Raw genomic sequence first — 15,425 nt, 5'->3', positions numbered from 1 at the left:
AGGCATCGAGTCCCTCGCTGGAGTACGACGATCCCTCGTTTCCGCGGATCCACGAGGATAAACGTTTGCGTCTCTGAAAGCAGTCAGCAGCATGCTAGATTAAGTAAGAACATTATTTGCCCGCTCGCTAGTAGCATCTTATGATACCCTTCTCCGTGTATACACATCACTGAAATTATATTCAAGTCTACTAATAAGCAATGCTACTAGATGGAATTTACGATTCACATGTTTTTCATTTGAGGGTTAGTATACCAAGGAAAATAATAGTAATATCAGTAATCATAACTTTTTGTTACTAATAAACAATCATTATTGTTGATCGTAGAATATAGCAAGGGAGACTCAGTAACCGGTCAAACATGTCAGCCGGAGGTTGGTTTTTGGAGGTGGGGAGCCGAACGTCGCCGAGCACGATTCCATATCATCGTCGGCACAGCATACGGCACCGGCCGGTGTGTCAGCTAAAGCGCCGCAGCATGCGACTGGATGTGGGGCACGACGTTAGAAAACCGGGGGCTGGCGCGCGCCCGGATGGCGGAGCCGCGGAGGGCGACGGTGCGGCTCGGGTACAGAATGCTTATTCTATATTCAGGGGGTAAAATAGAGCTACTATATATATATATATAAACAGAGCGGTGCAATTTGACCATCTGAATGCCCCCTGTGAGCGTGTTAGACTGTTGAAAAAACACAAAGTGGTTAGACCAGTCGGCAAGTTCTGCAAAATAATCCTACACGGGAGTTGCAGAGTGGCACCATCCTGGACACGGATCGACGCTTCCCAAGCCTGAAAACGGCACCGGCGGCCTTCCGCGCCCTCCATAAGCTGACCCCATGGCCCCTAACCGCCACCGAAGCCGTTGACTTCGCCGCCTTAGCTCCCCTTCTTCTTCTTCCCCATCCACCCCTCATCTCGTCCACGGCCCACACCACACGCAAACAGCTTCCAAGCACGAAGCGGAGCAGCGATCGGGAGCGAGGTGCGGAGGCAAGAAGCGGCGGCGGCGGCGGAGGCATGGACCGGAACCTGAGCGGGTTCCTGATCGGGTGCGTGGGCGCCGCCGTGACGCTGCTGGCGTACAACCAGACGGCGGTGACCAGCACGCAGTGCATCGCCGCGGGCTTCGTCATCCTCCTCTTCGCCCTCGGCGTCAAGGAGGGCTTGATCTCCCTCTGATACGATGCGCTTGAGGCGCCATCGCCCTTGGTTTCCTCTGCTTTCCGCTGCTCCTCGTAAATCCTTCTTGCTTCTGTTTCTTCTGCAGCTGCTGCTGCCTGTGCTCCTCTTTTTTCTTGGAACAACTATTGTAATAACTTTTCCCTGTAGCGCTTGGTTTAGCCATGTGACGCGGATGGTTTAGTCCTTTGCAAGATGAACAACAGATGGTCTATTTCTTGAAACTTGTTTAGCTTATCAGATGATGAAGGCAGTCTGCCTGATTATGTGGTGCGCTTGCGCCTGCTGCCCTTGTTTCTTCTTTAGTACTGAGTGACACTTTGGTACGCCACAGTTCGTCTCTGTTTCATATACAGTTGCAAAATTAAACCACCTGAAAGGCGAAAATTCGTCTCAGAGAAAGATTCTAATTCAGTTTCTCCACTAGTTCTTTAAGATGAAATTGGTCCCATGAGTATGTTTGCCTGAACTTCTGAAAGTAGAAAGCGACAGTGCTCTTCCCACAACTAGTACAATGGAACAAGCTCCTCATTTTACTTGCTTCTCGGAGCAGATTTCATTAAGAGTGTCCACCTAATAAGGCTCCTAGCCTCCTACAATGGCAAATGACTACATGCTTCTCTTGCAAAAGAAGTACATGCATCGAGATGGGATAGCAAACATATCCCCATATCTAAGCAGACACCCTGCTCCTCTCGTGTCTCGTCAGCAGATCATCCCTGTTCCCCTGCCTCACCGACAACATCTTGCAATTGTCCGAGACACATCTGCTGAAACGGCCATGCCTTCTTCAGAACTCGTGAACAATCTTCTTCAGAGAAGAGTACGTCCCCGTGGCGGCGACCAGGGAGCCAAGGACGAGGATCGCGGCGATCAGCGCGACCTCCGCCCTGCCGCACCGCGCCACGCCGAAGATCTTGAGGTAGAAGACGCAGGGGAGCAGCATCGAGGCCATGACGCTGAGGAGCGAGCCCACGAGCGCCATGAGGTGGCCGAAGAAGGGCACGGCGAGCGCGACGACCACCGTGCTGACGACGAGGAGGGTCCTGATCAGTATGCTGGAGGACCTCTTGCTCTTGGTGCCGGCGGTGAGCAGCTTCTCCTCCACCGCCGCCGCGAGCGGCGTCACCATCAGGGCGTACTTGGAGAACGGGTTGATCAGCGTCGTGTAGATGGCCAGCTTCGAGCTGATCCTCCCCTCCGGCAGGTTCAGCGTCACCTGGGACTTGACGTCGTCGCCGTACATGATGTACCCGAGGATCGCCATGGATCCGTAGTTGAGGGTGCAGGCGGCGAAGCAGATGACAAGCACCTACGCATGCGGAATGCAGAATAGTAATTTCAGTTCGTCAGGGGCAGTAAAATGGTACTACTGTTCAATTCAGCCTCAGATATTTCCCCCTTCCGCTGTTCAGTGTTGAACCATACTAGTATATACTCCCTCCGTTCCAAATTACAAGTCATTTCAAAAATTTTGGAGAGTCAAACCATTTCAAAGTTTGCCTAAAATTATAAAAAAATATATAAAGATTTATTACATCAAATAGGTGCACTATAAAAATATAGCTAACAAAGAATCTAATAATATTTAATTAGTATCATAAATGTTATTATCTTGTTATATAAATTTAGTCAAACTTAAAAAATTTTGACTCTCTAAGATTTTTAAAATAATTTATAATTTATAATTTAGAACGGAGGGGGAATACAAGACAAAACAATCGACAATTTTTTTTGCTACCAAACGATAAGGCGACAGTGCGTCAGTGCAGCTGACTCCGAGGCATCAAATGTCAGAGGTACCACCAAACAATAACTCTGGCCATGTTTTTTGTTTATAAAAAAACTCTTCCCATGTTTTAGTTCAAAAGAAATTTCTACATTACATCAAATTTTTACATCAAATTTTTAGACACATATATGAAACATTAAATATAGTTGAAAAATAACTAATTATACTATAACTATTTCATATAGATGAATCTTTTAAGACTAATTAGTTTATAATTGGACATTAATTGTCAAATAACAACAAAATATGCTGCAATACCAAAATCCAAATCTTTTCGCGAACTAAACACAGCCTTTGTTCGGCTGGCTGTGGCTGGTGTTGATTTGTTGTGAGAAAAAAATATTATTAACTCGCGGCCGAGAAAAAACACTGCTTCAGTACTTTTTGATTCTTTTATATGTTTCCTGTATATTATAACACTGCTCAGTCGTTGTCAGACATGTTCTACTAACTTCTAGTGTTAAGAATTACACTATTGTGAAAGACAAAAACAGAAGACACGTCAGTCTCCTACCTACGAAAAAATGCAAATGGTCTGTTTCCGAGGTGCTACGCGGATTACTATATACCTAATAATAATGCGATGTGCAGGACAGATGTAACTAGTACTAGTGAAAGCTATTAAAAAAATGAACAAGCCAAGCCAGTGAAAGTTGTTTCGCAATCAGAGCTAGCATGAATCAGATTGACCGAGCATCGAATAGTTTGTTTAAATAATGCTCAAACGCTGCACTATGGTCTTGCTTAGGTTCCAAATTTTTTTTGCAAAAAAGTCACATTGAATGTAGCATTAAATGTGGATAAAAGAAAAAAAATCAATTGCACAGTTCGCGTGTAAATTGCGAGACGAATCTTTTGAGTCTAATTGCACCATGATTTTACAATGTAATGCTACAGTAAATATTTGCTAATAATAGATTAATTAGACTTAATGAATTCGTCCTGCAGTTTACCGGCGGAATCTGTAATTTATTTTGTTAGTAGTCTACATTTAATACTTCAAATGTGTGTCCGTATATACACCAAAAGAACTGAACACATACCTGAAACTCTTGTTAGAAACTGCCATATTTTTTAGTGGTAGTATCCCATATTCACATTTCCAATTTCATCAATACTAAAAATCCTTCTACGCAAAAAATGCAGAGGTAACATGAACTAAAAAAAAAATCAGTATTTTGTTTTCAGGTATCATTTATGTATGTGTTACTGAAGAAGACATCAGAATCACGGTTGCTACTCACCCGGGAGAACTTCTTGTTTTCCTTCATGGAGTTGCAGAGCGTCGGGAAGATGGCATGGCCGCAGTAGCAGAAGGTGTACAGGCCCAGAGCCGTCGGCAGGCCACCGACGTTGAGCATCCTCCCCTGCGCCCGGAACCCGACGCCGCCGTCCGCCACCGCGGTCCACAGCACGCAGACGACGACGACGGCCGACGCGAGGACGCCGCTGGCCGACACGTACGCGAGCACGCCGAGGCTCCGGAGCCACGTGGTGGGCAGTATGACGAGGGCGACGAGCACGACGAAGAGCTGCTTCCCGGAGACCGCGACGAGGCCGAGGCCGAGGCTGGCGCCCGGGAACAGCTTGTCCAGGTTGTCCCCCTCCAGGATGAGGAAGCCGACGGCGACGAGGTAGAGCTCGGCGTAGAGGAACGCGGACGCGGCGAGGCGGCCGGCGCGGCCGAACGCGAGCTCGCCGATCGCCGGGTACCCCCGCGCGGCCGGGGACGAGGCGGCGGCCATGCACCGCCGCAGGAGCAGGCCCGTGTAGCAGCAGGCCGCCGCGACGACGAGCAGGAGCGCCAGGCTCAGCCACCCGCCCTCCGACAGCGCGTAGGGGATGGACAGGAGCCCGACGCCTGAAGGGGAAAAAAAACAGCAGAAGCTTAGCAATAGAGCAAGCGAACTGGCACGAACGCCGCCGGATTGCAGCGAGCACGCCCGCTCACCGGAGAGGGCGTTGAGGCCGTTGAAGCAGGTGCGCACGAAGCTGGCGCCGGCGGCGGCCTCCGGGCCGGAACATTGCGCCTCGTGGTCGGGGTCCGCCGCCGGCGCGGGGTCCTTGCGCGCCTCGTAGGCGTGCAGGAGGGGGTGCTCCAGGCCCGGCAGCGAGGCCGCCGAGCCGTCGCCGTCCGCCCCGGTAATGGCCATCTTCTTCCTTGTGTTCCCGGGCAGCTGCGGCCGCGGCCGCGGCTGAGCAGAGCAGCTGGCACGCACGCGATGGGACGGAGCGGAAGAGAACAGGGAAGCGAGCACGAGCCGTGCCGTGCCGCGCCGCGCGGCGCCGTAGATAAGCGAAGCCCCCGCGTTGTTTTCTTCCCCGCCCGACGCGACGCCCGTGGACAGGCAGGCAGGCAGGCAGGACGAGACGGGGCCGGACGTCAGAGACCAATGGTTTTCAGCGCGCGGCGGAGGAGCACGCCGAGTTGGCGACCGGGACTGCGACCCGAGCGGGCCGCTGGCGCGCTCGCTGCCGCCGCCGGCGCTCGAGATCCACGTTGTCGGACCGGGCCACGTGAGCTCAAAGCAGCCTCCACAGGATTTGGAGCGGCGGTCTACGAACAGTGAACCTATAAGAAAAGAAGAAGCTGTTCCATCGGACGGAGGAAACAGGAACTCTTGAGTTTTTCACGGGAGCCATTCATGTCCGGGCCGGGCGCCGTCCATTTCGTCCCCTGCTGGCGGCCCGTCGGAGTCCGGCGCCGCCTCGCCGAGGTTAGGAGCCAATGAGAACAACGACGGAAGCGGTACGTGACGAGCGGCAGAGCGAGAGCTACGATCTTCTCCGGTGGACATCGCCCCTGGTGTGCAGGTACGAGTACGACGGTTCGGCAATCTTCTCACCATTTGGCATTTGCTACGCCCTGACGCCGAGGTGATCTGGAAGGATAAAGCTTCAGCCTTTGACGATAAGGAGAGCGAGGAGGACCAGCAAGGGAGCAGCGGACGACGTCGCCAATCCGTGCTTGCCGTTCGGCCATGTGCGCGCCGCGGCGACGGCCAGACCAGGCCAGGCGAACCCGTGGCGACGCCCGCCCGTCCAGATCCCCGGGCCGGATTGGCCGCCCCACGAATCATACCGGTTCGTCGCGATCGCCCCACCCCTGACTGAGCGCCGAGCCGCCGAGGACTTTTTTTTTTGGGGGAGTGACTACGTAACACAACAGTCGAGTAAAAAATTTTTTTAGCATCAATCGATTTTTCTATCCAATAAAGGATTGCCATGTGGAACTGCCAAGATGACAAGATGTGAGTGACGAGAAGCTAAAAATCAGTCGACTTTCAATCGACCACCGACAGGGCAAATGAACTGAAAAAGCTGTGCATGCATCAACCGAAAAATGGAAGAAGCCGAGTGCATGTTGTCAGGAAGATTCGTTAGAATAAGTGAGGTTGTTAATACACTAAGGTCATGTTTGGTTTTTTCGGTTTAAGTCATAAGTCCTGTCACATCGTATATTTACACACCAATTGAGAATACTAAACATTGACTTATTACAAAACTAATTTCATAAGTCGTGACCTAATCACGAGACGAATCTATTAAGCCTAATTAGTCCATAATTTGACCACTAATTGCTACAGTAACCATCCACTAATTATGCATTAAATTGACCTATGAACATTTGAATTGACATCCGAATATTCGATGTGACAACTTAAAAAAACCAAATGAGACCTAAATGACGTGGGCTTTGGTCTCAGATTATTATTAACATAGCTTCACTAACTGAGATTTCAAGGACACTCGTCAGTAGGGCATCCAACGTACTTTTTTTTTTGTGGTAGCTTCATTCATTAATCATGGAGCATGATTACAATCTGCCTCTAGCAAGCTATGGATACACGATGGAGACTCATGCCACACCACCGTCTCCTCCTGTCCATTAGCTTGTTTGGCCAACATATGAGCTACTCTATTACATAATCTATTAGCATATGAAAGAGCAAAGTCTAGAAAACGTAAACTACGCTCGTGAATCTCCATGAGAATTGGAGCTATCACTGGACGGTTGTTTGCCCTATTCTCCCATAGGGCAACGAGCTCCAGACAATCAGTCTCCAGGCAAAGGCGAGTCACACCATGTCTCTCCGCCATAACCATGCCATCTCTGCAAGCGAGCGCTTCTACCATCAGAGCATCCACGCAGTGGCTGTACGATGTTGCTTGTGCCTCCAGGAACCTGCCTTCATCATCACGCAGGACACCCCCGTTGCACCACTGCCATTCACCGCAAGGAACACAGTATCCACATTGCATTTAACCCATCCCGGATGAGGCTTAACCCATTTGGGTATCTCCAGGTTCGCCCTGTCCTGCTTTGGAGGATGCAGTATTTGCCATAGATCAAAGGCTGTGTCTCTGACCCAGATCACCGCCTGTCTGATAGGCAGGCCAGCTTCTCCATGTCTTCTCTTATTGCGCTGCATCCAGAGAGACCACATACCACAGATAATAATAGCTCTTTCCTTCGCTGTCCCGAGCACCAACAAGTCCTGTGCCCATGTCTCCGGGTGTAAACTAGGTAGTTTCACCCCGGTTAGTTCTTTCGTTTGCTCCCAGAACATTCTTGCGATTGTGCAGCCCATCAACACATGCCGAATTGATTCATCCTGGCTTCCACACGTGTCACATGTTGCCACAGGTTCAATATGTCTCCGGTGTAACACCTGTTTAGCCGGCAAAAACTCGTGGATCACTCTCCACCAGAAAACTTTAACTTTGGGTGGCACATCAAGCTTCCAGATGCGTCGCCATGTATCATCACCTGAAGTTCCCACAGGTGCCTCATCTTGAAGCTGCTGTCTTGCGATGTCCAGGAGCTTATATGCTGATTTGACCGAGTAGAAACCATGCTTTTCCGGTTCCCAGGCCCATACATCCTCTCCTCGTCCCCTAATCGGAGTCCGTAATATCGCATCTGCATCAATGCCACTGAAAGACATCTGCACCGCATCCTCACACTCCACTGGCCACTCTCAGAAATAAGCTGGTCAACTCGGGTAAGAACATGCCCCTCTTGTGGAACAATAGGTTTCCCACCAAAGTGCTGCGGAATCCATCGGTCCTCCCATATACGGGTATTCGACCCATCTCCAATGCGCCTAATCAGTCCCTTCTTGAGAACATCTCTTCCTGCCAGAATTGCACGCCAAGTCAGGCTTGCTCGCCTCTTCCTTGTGCAATCTAGGAACTCTGAATCATGGTAATATCTCCCCTTTAGTACTCTAGCACAAAGTGACTCCGGTCTTGTCATAAGACGCCACCCTTGCTTGCCAAGCATTGCCAAGTTGAAGGACTTAAGATCACGGAAGCCCATACCCCCTTGACATTTTGGGCGAGTTAGACGCTCCCAGCTTAGCAAGTGGATGTGGCGATGTAACACCCCAGTGTTAATCGCGATGCTAACCACGTGTTTAACCGCTAACCATAGACTTAAGTTCGTCGTTAGTGCTAATCAAGTTCGTATAGTAAACATCCGTTTAGCCGTTTTCGATCTCGTTTTTCTCGTTAATCCAAGTCTCAACTCAACTTTCGCCCAAAATAAAAGTTGTAGATCTTATCTTCCTCTACAACTTCTATTTTGGCCAAATTTTAAGTTCCTATATGAAATTTAAAAGCAACGCACTATATCCATTCAAAAGCTGTAGTACAAGCGACGCGCAATTCGAGAACAAGCCTATATGCCGCACTATATCCATTCAAAAGCAGTAAACTTTAAAACATGGATTCATCCTGTCCATACCAAGTGCTAGAAGACATGCGAAATCTGCTGCAGTTTTGCAGGAATGGTAGAAGTTTGCTTACCCTCCGTTTTGCAGCACAAAATCTGCAGTCGGATGCAGACGGTGGTAGCACTTGATTTACGACGAGCCTTCTTGTGTGTGCACCATACTTCTTTAAGGATGAGTGGAATCTTGATGACTCGCTAACTGCCATCATCTGAGAAAACAAACACCCACAAGTAAGATTAAGCTGACTCCTCGTTAGCCCCATAGTTATTTCATAAACTCATGTCAACAAAGAATTGTTCTTTACTTTGAATCAGACTGTGAATGCACACAACAACATAATTTATATTTCTCAATTCTCATGGGAGTCCGCACATACAAGAGTAAACATGACTCTGGATGTCAACAGGCTATAACTATAGTTAAAAAAAATAGCTGTTGCCGAAATAGCAAAAATGGTGGTAGCACTGTAAAAAAATGGGTGGTAGCTTTTACCGTTGGAATTGTGACAATGATGAATTCCGTTGATCGTGGATCAACCAAATTACCAAAAGCTCATGCACTCTGGCAATCTGCTGCCTTAGTTTCTCTAGCCCCGGAGACTTGAAACAAGGAAGATGATCAGCTTGTAATTTGCTTTCAACCCACATTAATATAAATCAACTGGGAACTATTGCACACTTACAATTTCTTGCCATTTCTCAAGAGATGGTTTGAAGATTGGCATGGATGAAGCGGCATTTACACCCTGAAATTACAATGTGAAGTAACATGCATTACACATTTGCATAACCAAAAGACTCTTTCCAAGGTCTCAGAAAAACTCAAAGAGAAGAATGTTGCCAGAAAATTTTCCAATTCTTCAGCTTGTAGTACTTGTGGCCTTTAACGCTTAGTATCTGCACCACTTCACTTCTTAAACAATTTGATACCACCAACATGCATTTGCAACAAAAGAATACTACAGCCTACAGTTATGCCACATTGAGGCAAGTCCATTATATGTGACATTTGACTTTGCTGCATATAATTTATTGCCAACTATTTCACATCAGCATGTCTACATAGGTATTGGTGAAACAGAACCAACACATCTACTCCGTAATCCAACACCAAACGATTCAAAATAGGGGAACCCAGAAAAATAGATTGGTGTTACAAGTTACAGACAATCAGACATATATAGTTAAATCTCAAAAAGAAAACAAATATCCTGAGTCCAAAGGTAACAAGTTCAAACATATACTCATGCAAATGAGTTTTATGAAGGTAGCATTGAGTTATAACAGATAAGATTACTAGTTACACTAAAGCTCACCTTAATGGCTATACCGAGGAATTTTTCAATCCAATTATTAGCTGACAAAAGCTTAAGTGTATGTCCCTGTGCAATAAATGTTTAGTCAAATAATTGTCGGTGGATGGAAAAAAAAGAAGATGAATAGTATAGTTTGATTGCAAATATTGAGGTGAGCGGGGACGAACAGTGGACGGAGCATCCAGCACTATACGCCTAAATTTATCGGTCCCTTGCAATTCAATTGACTTTATCAGCTGCAAAGGATACACATAAAGTGATGGGTAATTTTGGAAAGTGCGTGAGCAAATAATAAATCATGTAAATTTTGATTGATACCTCTGATAGTGCAAATGTTTCTTCCAATCCTGGGGGGAATCTATTCAGCCGTTTCAGCATCTCATTGAGCAAAGACTTTGCAACCATGAAAGGAAAGACAAATGTATGCATAAGTAATGTGATCTAGCAAGAAACTAAAAGAAATAAACTTCTTTTCTAAGGTTTTCTTTGTGGCAATTGACCACTAAACTACAATGCTGAAGACCAGATACGATGATACATGCTAAAGAACAGAAACAAGCATATGAAACTCCCCTAAAAAAGCTCAAGCGTCTCCTTACCTCAGGGCACGACCCCAATAAAGAGAAGATCAGTGCTCAATTAATGTACACTTAGCCAGAAAAGAACTATAGCTTGAAACTTTACAGTTACTACATTCATCTAGTGTTGTGATTAACAATATATTGGAGGGCCATTAAAACAAAAAAAAATGGAGAAGGAAAGTGCGATTTTTCTAGGTGGTTCATACCAGATCAGCAAGTGTTCCAAGCCCCATACTTCCCATCAAATTGTTGATAAAAGATCCAACACCTGGACCTGCCCCCTCTAACTTCACATGGCCAATCTGTAAAAGAACATGTTCCAAATAATATAACAGATAGTTAAAGCGAAACTAGCATCACAAGAAAGAGATATGTGATCCCAGAAAATGCAAATGCATCATCACCCCTTGGGAGCAGTCCAGCCGAGAGTGAAATGATCTGGATCAACTTTGAGCAAAGAAACAAAACTAAGCATTTGTTTTACAGCAACAAGTCACAAAACACATGGTTGTTTGATATGATTTCAGAGGTCATTGAGAAGTAATTTGTCAAGATCATGGAAATGTTAATATTTATAAAAAATGTACTTGAAAGTGCAGTCATATAGATCTAACCTATTCTTGAAATACACAACTTGCACACGCTACGATTCCAAAAACAGCATCAACCACTGCAGTTAGATTCATTGGATTTGTTGCTAAAATATCAGTAATATGACTAAAATTCCAGCAAATGGCCAGTGAGCTAATCCAAGGTGTTTATTTTCCAACTGGACAGCACCTGCTTATTCACAGTAGCTCAGAGAATAAAGAATAAAGTAGACATTTTAGCATAATTTTTCCTACCTCAGTTGCAAAAAGGGAGTCAAATCCATCAATACGTACAGCTTTGCTGTCGCTCACGTCCTATAAACAGCATAAGCAATACACTTAACAAAGATAATAAAAACTCAATTGAAGAAGCATGTCCACAACATAGGCCTTCATATACTTGTTCAAATGAATCACCCAGTGATCGTGTTGGGTTTGTAGAGACGATGAGTGTTGGTTCTCCTTGGTTGGCAAACTTCACAGCAAGTGCCGCTGCCATGCTAGTTCTCCCAACACCGCCCTTGCCTCCAGCCACGTAGTACCTTTGCGTAGCATCAAGCATCTCACTGAACCCGCCACTCACATCAACCAGACTGGAACTGCATCTCTCTGTCCAAGGTTTCAGCAGGGGCACAGTCAGCGTTTTCCTTCACATTCGGGGGGGGGGGGGGGGGGGGGGGGGGGGGCAATCTCGGGTCTAAATTAGGAAATCATTTCTGAAGCGAGAGTCCCAGACACGATGAAATCGATGGGATCCCACAAAATCTAATATTTAGAACCTTCCCGCACAAGAAAACATTAAAAGACGAGGATTTAGCGGCGACCACCAATTCTTGGTTTCTAATCGCAAAAAGAAAAAAGAAAAAAAGAATGAAAAGAGGGGATTTGTAAAGCACCCAAGGTTCAAAAAAAACGTAATTAAACGTCGTTTAATCAAGATTAAATGCTGAACGGTGGGGTAGCGTTGCGTTTATGGAGTAAACATTGAAAAAAACGTTGGGCGCGTTTAGACGCTCGTTTAAACTCGCGGCAGCGTTTAAACCACGTGGAATCAGTCAAAAAACGCTCTGCACGGTGGCGCGGGACAGCGGGTGGTGCGTGAGCGGGAGGAAGGAAAGAATGACGCAGGAAAGGAGTTGCCGGCGCAGGAATTAGAAGGCGGGCCCAAGATAGTCTGAGCGACGCAATCAGTCGCGCATCTGCCTCTAGGGTTCCGCGACTCGCGTCGCACCTCCCACCTCCCGCTGCTCCTCCCTACGGCCTGCAGGGCCCTGTCCACCGCCGACTCTGCAGCTCCGCCTCCCTGCAGGGGACCCGTCGCGCGTCCGCCTCCTGTAGGGGACCCGTCGGCTTCCCGTCGGCCTCCCTGCAGGGACCCGTCCGCCTCCCGTCGCTGCTCCTCCCTGCAGCCGCCCCAAGCCCCCAAGGTCAGTGCCCTCCCCTGCTCACTGCTCCTTCCTCCCGCTCGCTTCTCCGCCCCCTGCTTCTCTCCCCTGCTCCTCTCCCCTGCTCTAGATGACAGGATAAGTGAATATTGAATAATGAATCTGCATGTATGTGTATGTGGACTTGGAAATATTCCAAAAGAGACAAGGAAACTTCTCAAAGAAGATGGCAAAGACATGCGAACGCTTCGATTTCAATCCTGGTAAGCTAATGCATCAATTCTGTCCAGATTTGTCTCTGCAATTAATTATGTCCAGAATTTTCTGCAATCAATTTTGCACATGTTTGAGACATTTCACTTCATTTTGTAGCATCTTGGTGGAGGCTTTATGGAGGTGGAGCACCAATTTTGTAATATATGGCCATTAGAATCCTCTCACTGACCTCTAGTGCATCTGAATGTGAAAGGAATTGGAGTACATTTGAACAGGTCAGTTTGCACTCTATTCCCAATGTAATATACATGTGTTGATGTTGGAATTCTAATTTATAATGTACTTGTACAACATCATACAAAGAGAAGGAATAGGCTGACAACAGAGCGTCTCAACTCTCTAGTCTTCATCCAATTCAATAATAAATTGGTGTCCAAGAAGGAGAAAATTAAAAGAAAGAGTAACTATGAAGTGCTCCTAAGTAGTGATGCTTCCGAAGCTCAAGGATTTTTCTTTGAGGGAGGGGATGCTCATGCATTGTCTGTCTTTAGGGATGAGGAAGATGAGGGAGAAATGCCAGAGACAAGGATACCATGGAGTGTCATTGGAGATGCAATGGGAACTAATGAACAGCTTCAACCTCGAAGGAGTGCAAGAGTGGCTAGAGAGGTGTATGAAGAAGAGTGGGAATCTGAATCCGAAGATCTTGATTATCAAGATGATGACATTGCCTATGAGGATGATCATGATGAAGAAGCAATTCTGAATTGCACTACATTTGCGGACTGAGCAGATTTCATGATGGCAGCATGCTGCCAAGTTATCTAAATATCATTATCTACTTGTCTACTTATGTTTAATTTGTGTATGGACCATAAGATAAGACCATTATTGTGTGTTGTACTGCTATGTGCTATTTGTGGGCCATTAAGGCATGTGAACTGTGACTGTTGTGCATATATTTTCTTGTCATATTTTGCCTTGTGCAGTTGTGCTGCTGCCCAGTTGTTTGGAAGCTTGGCTGTATATGTAGTTATTTGATTTTTCTGTTTACAGATTATTAACTTGTCTTTTTTTGATTGTTAGCTGTTGTTGAATGCAAGAAACCCAGGAGGAAAGGAAGGGATATAAAAAACAAGTGTGCAGCAAGAGGTATGGTCACTATTATTACTTCAAGTTGTGTTATTAGTATTACTACTGATTTTGCTCTCAGTATCACAAAAATAATTAAAAAATAAAAAAAACATTTAATCGTGTTTAATCTCGTTTAAACTACTAAAACTCTAAACCATCGGCTAGCGTTCGCTCAGCGTTTAGCGTTTTTTTGAACCTTGAAAGCACCCGATCGAAAGTCCTGCGCATTAGCTTCCAGGTACATGAAAAAGGAATGGGCAAGCGGGGAAAACCTTGGAAGTTCCGGTGAGACACAAGGGGCTCCGCTGCCGCTGGCAGGCAGCAGTGGAAGTCGCCGGGACATAGGGTTTAGGAGAGCCGCCATTTTGGTGCGCCGGTGGGTTTAGCGTTTGGGCCGGTTGCTTTTGGTTAGGGAATGTGCGCCTGGTTTTATGTTACTTTCAAATAATAGTCTTTGTTATCGCAAAGCACATTGGTCAAGATGGCCGAGTTGGTCTAAGGCGCCAGTTTCAGGTACTGGTCCGAAAGGGCATGGGTTCGAATTCCATTCTTGACAGTAAATTTTTTCTTTTACTTTTTTTTTAACTGGAGTGGCCTCTCCTCCAGGAATCCCATTCTTGACAGTAATTTTTTCTTTTGTTTTTTTTACTGGAGTGGCCTCTCCTCCAGGGCCGCTGCCATGAGTGGCAATATCCTTGAAATTGTTGGGCAATGTCATGGTGTGCTGAACTGCTGATAGTTTAGCTCGGCAATAGAGTATGAATCATTTGCTTAGGAGAGCACGAGGCTTGTTATCTGGCAGCTGGTTTGTCACCGCCATTTGAAGTTGCCCGTCGTCGCTTAGCAACTCATACATAATTATACCTCGGATCTGCATGCGTCTTATTAGTATTAGACTAATTCATCATCAACAAGCTAATTATACCCAGCCGGCCAGCTCCCAAGTCAGCACTCATACATAATTACATAGCATCAGCTGCTAGCTCTGAGGAGAGAGAAACTAATTAAGCAGCCAGCAGCAGGCGCGCGCGCGCGAGAGAGAGAGAGAGAGAGAGAGAGAGAGAGAGAGAGAGAGAGAGAGAGAGAGAGAGAGAGACTAGGAAGGGAAGCTGCGGGCGTCTCCCGCACACAAAGACTTGCTTTTTGCCGGCTGCCGCCATGGCCGGCTGCACGCTCGTTTGATCTTCATCAAGAGGAACGGGGGGGGGGGGGGGGGGGTCCTTCCTTGACTAGTTGACTTCCACTGCTCGTTACACTGATGCATCGTGCAGCCTCAGATGCCCCATTCCTTGAGACCTTGACCTGCGCCCCGGCAGGTCGAGCTCTGGACGACAACGTCATTAGCTGCGTGCGTTCGGCCCCAAGCACCGCCGCCGCTCGACTTCCTCCGCGACTTCGACGGGCGACAGCGAGACGGTCGCTCCAAATTCCGACGGAGAGGTCGTCAGCACTCAGCACCGACAGAGCGAGGGCCATGTTGGAATCGCCCGCCGC

At 47.0% G+C, this 15,425-nt stretch overlaps 1 protein-coding gene, 1 non-coding gene and 1 pseudogene across 2 annotated transcripts; 1 reads left to right on the top strand and 2 right to left on the bottom strand.

Annotated features, from left to right (window-relative positions):
• Positions 1-1,571: 1,571 nt before the first annotated feature.
• LOC120642300 (amino acid transporter AVT1I-like) lies at positions 1,572-5,821 on the bottom strand. The gene is made up of 3 exons (XM_039918759.1): positions 4,924-5,821; positions 4,217-4,833; positions 1,572-2,492 (listed from the first exon to the last, which is right to left on the bottom strand). The coding sequence occupies exons 1-3, from the start codon at positions 5,123-5,125 to the stop codon at positions 1,971-1,973; spliced, it is 1,341 nt and encodes a 446-aa protein (XP_039774693.1). The 5' UTR covers positions 5,126-5,821; the 3' UTR covers positions 1,572-1,970.
• Positions 5,822-6,729: 908 nt separating this feature from the next.
• LOC120642299 lies at positions 6,730-11,799 on the bottom strand (annotated as a pseudogene).
• Positions 11,800-14,406: 2,607 nt separating this feature from the next.
• Positions 14,407-14,487, top strand: TRNAL-CAG. The gene has a single exon. It is a non-coding gene; the product is annotated as a tRNA-Leu (tRNA).
• Positions 14,488-15,425: the final 938 nt, after the last annotated feature.

Source organism: Panicum virgatum, chromosome 7K (assembly GCF_016808335.1).
Source record: "Panicum virgatum strain AP13 chromosome 7K, P.virgatum_v5, whole genome shotgun sequence".
Lineage (NCBI taxonomy): Eukaryota > Viridiplantae > Streptophyta > Magnoliopsida > Poales > Poaceae > Panicum > Panicum virgatum.
The sequence above is the reverse complement of the archived record's forward strand: the minus strand, read 5'-3'. Positions and strand labels throughout refer to the sequence as shown.

Bases quoted from the DNA above. Each gene is read 5' to 3' on its own strand.
- LOC120642300 (XM_039918759.1), bottom strand. From the start codon at position 5,125: ATGGCCATTACCGGGGCGGACGGCGACGGCTCGGCGGCCTCGCTGCCG. The intron at 4,834-4,923 runs GTGAGCGGGCGT...TTTCCCCTTCAG, and splicing joins CGGCCTCAACGCCCTCTCCG to GCGTCGGGCTCCTGTCCATC. The intron at 2,493-4,216 runs GTGAGTAGCAAC...CCGCATGCGTAG, and splicing joins AAAACAAGAAGTTCTCCCGG to GTGCTTGTCATCTGCTTCGC.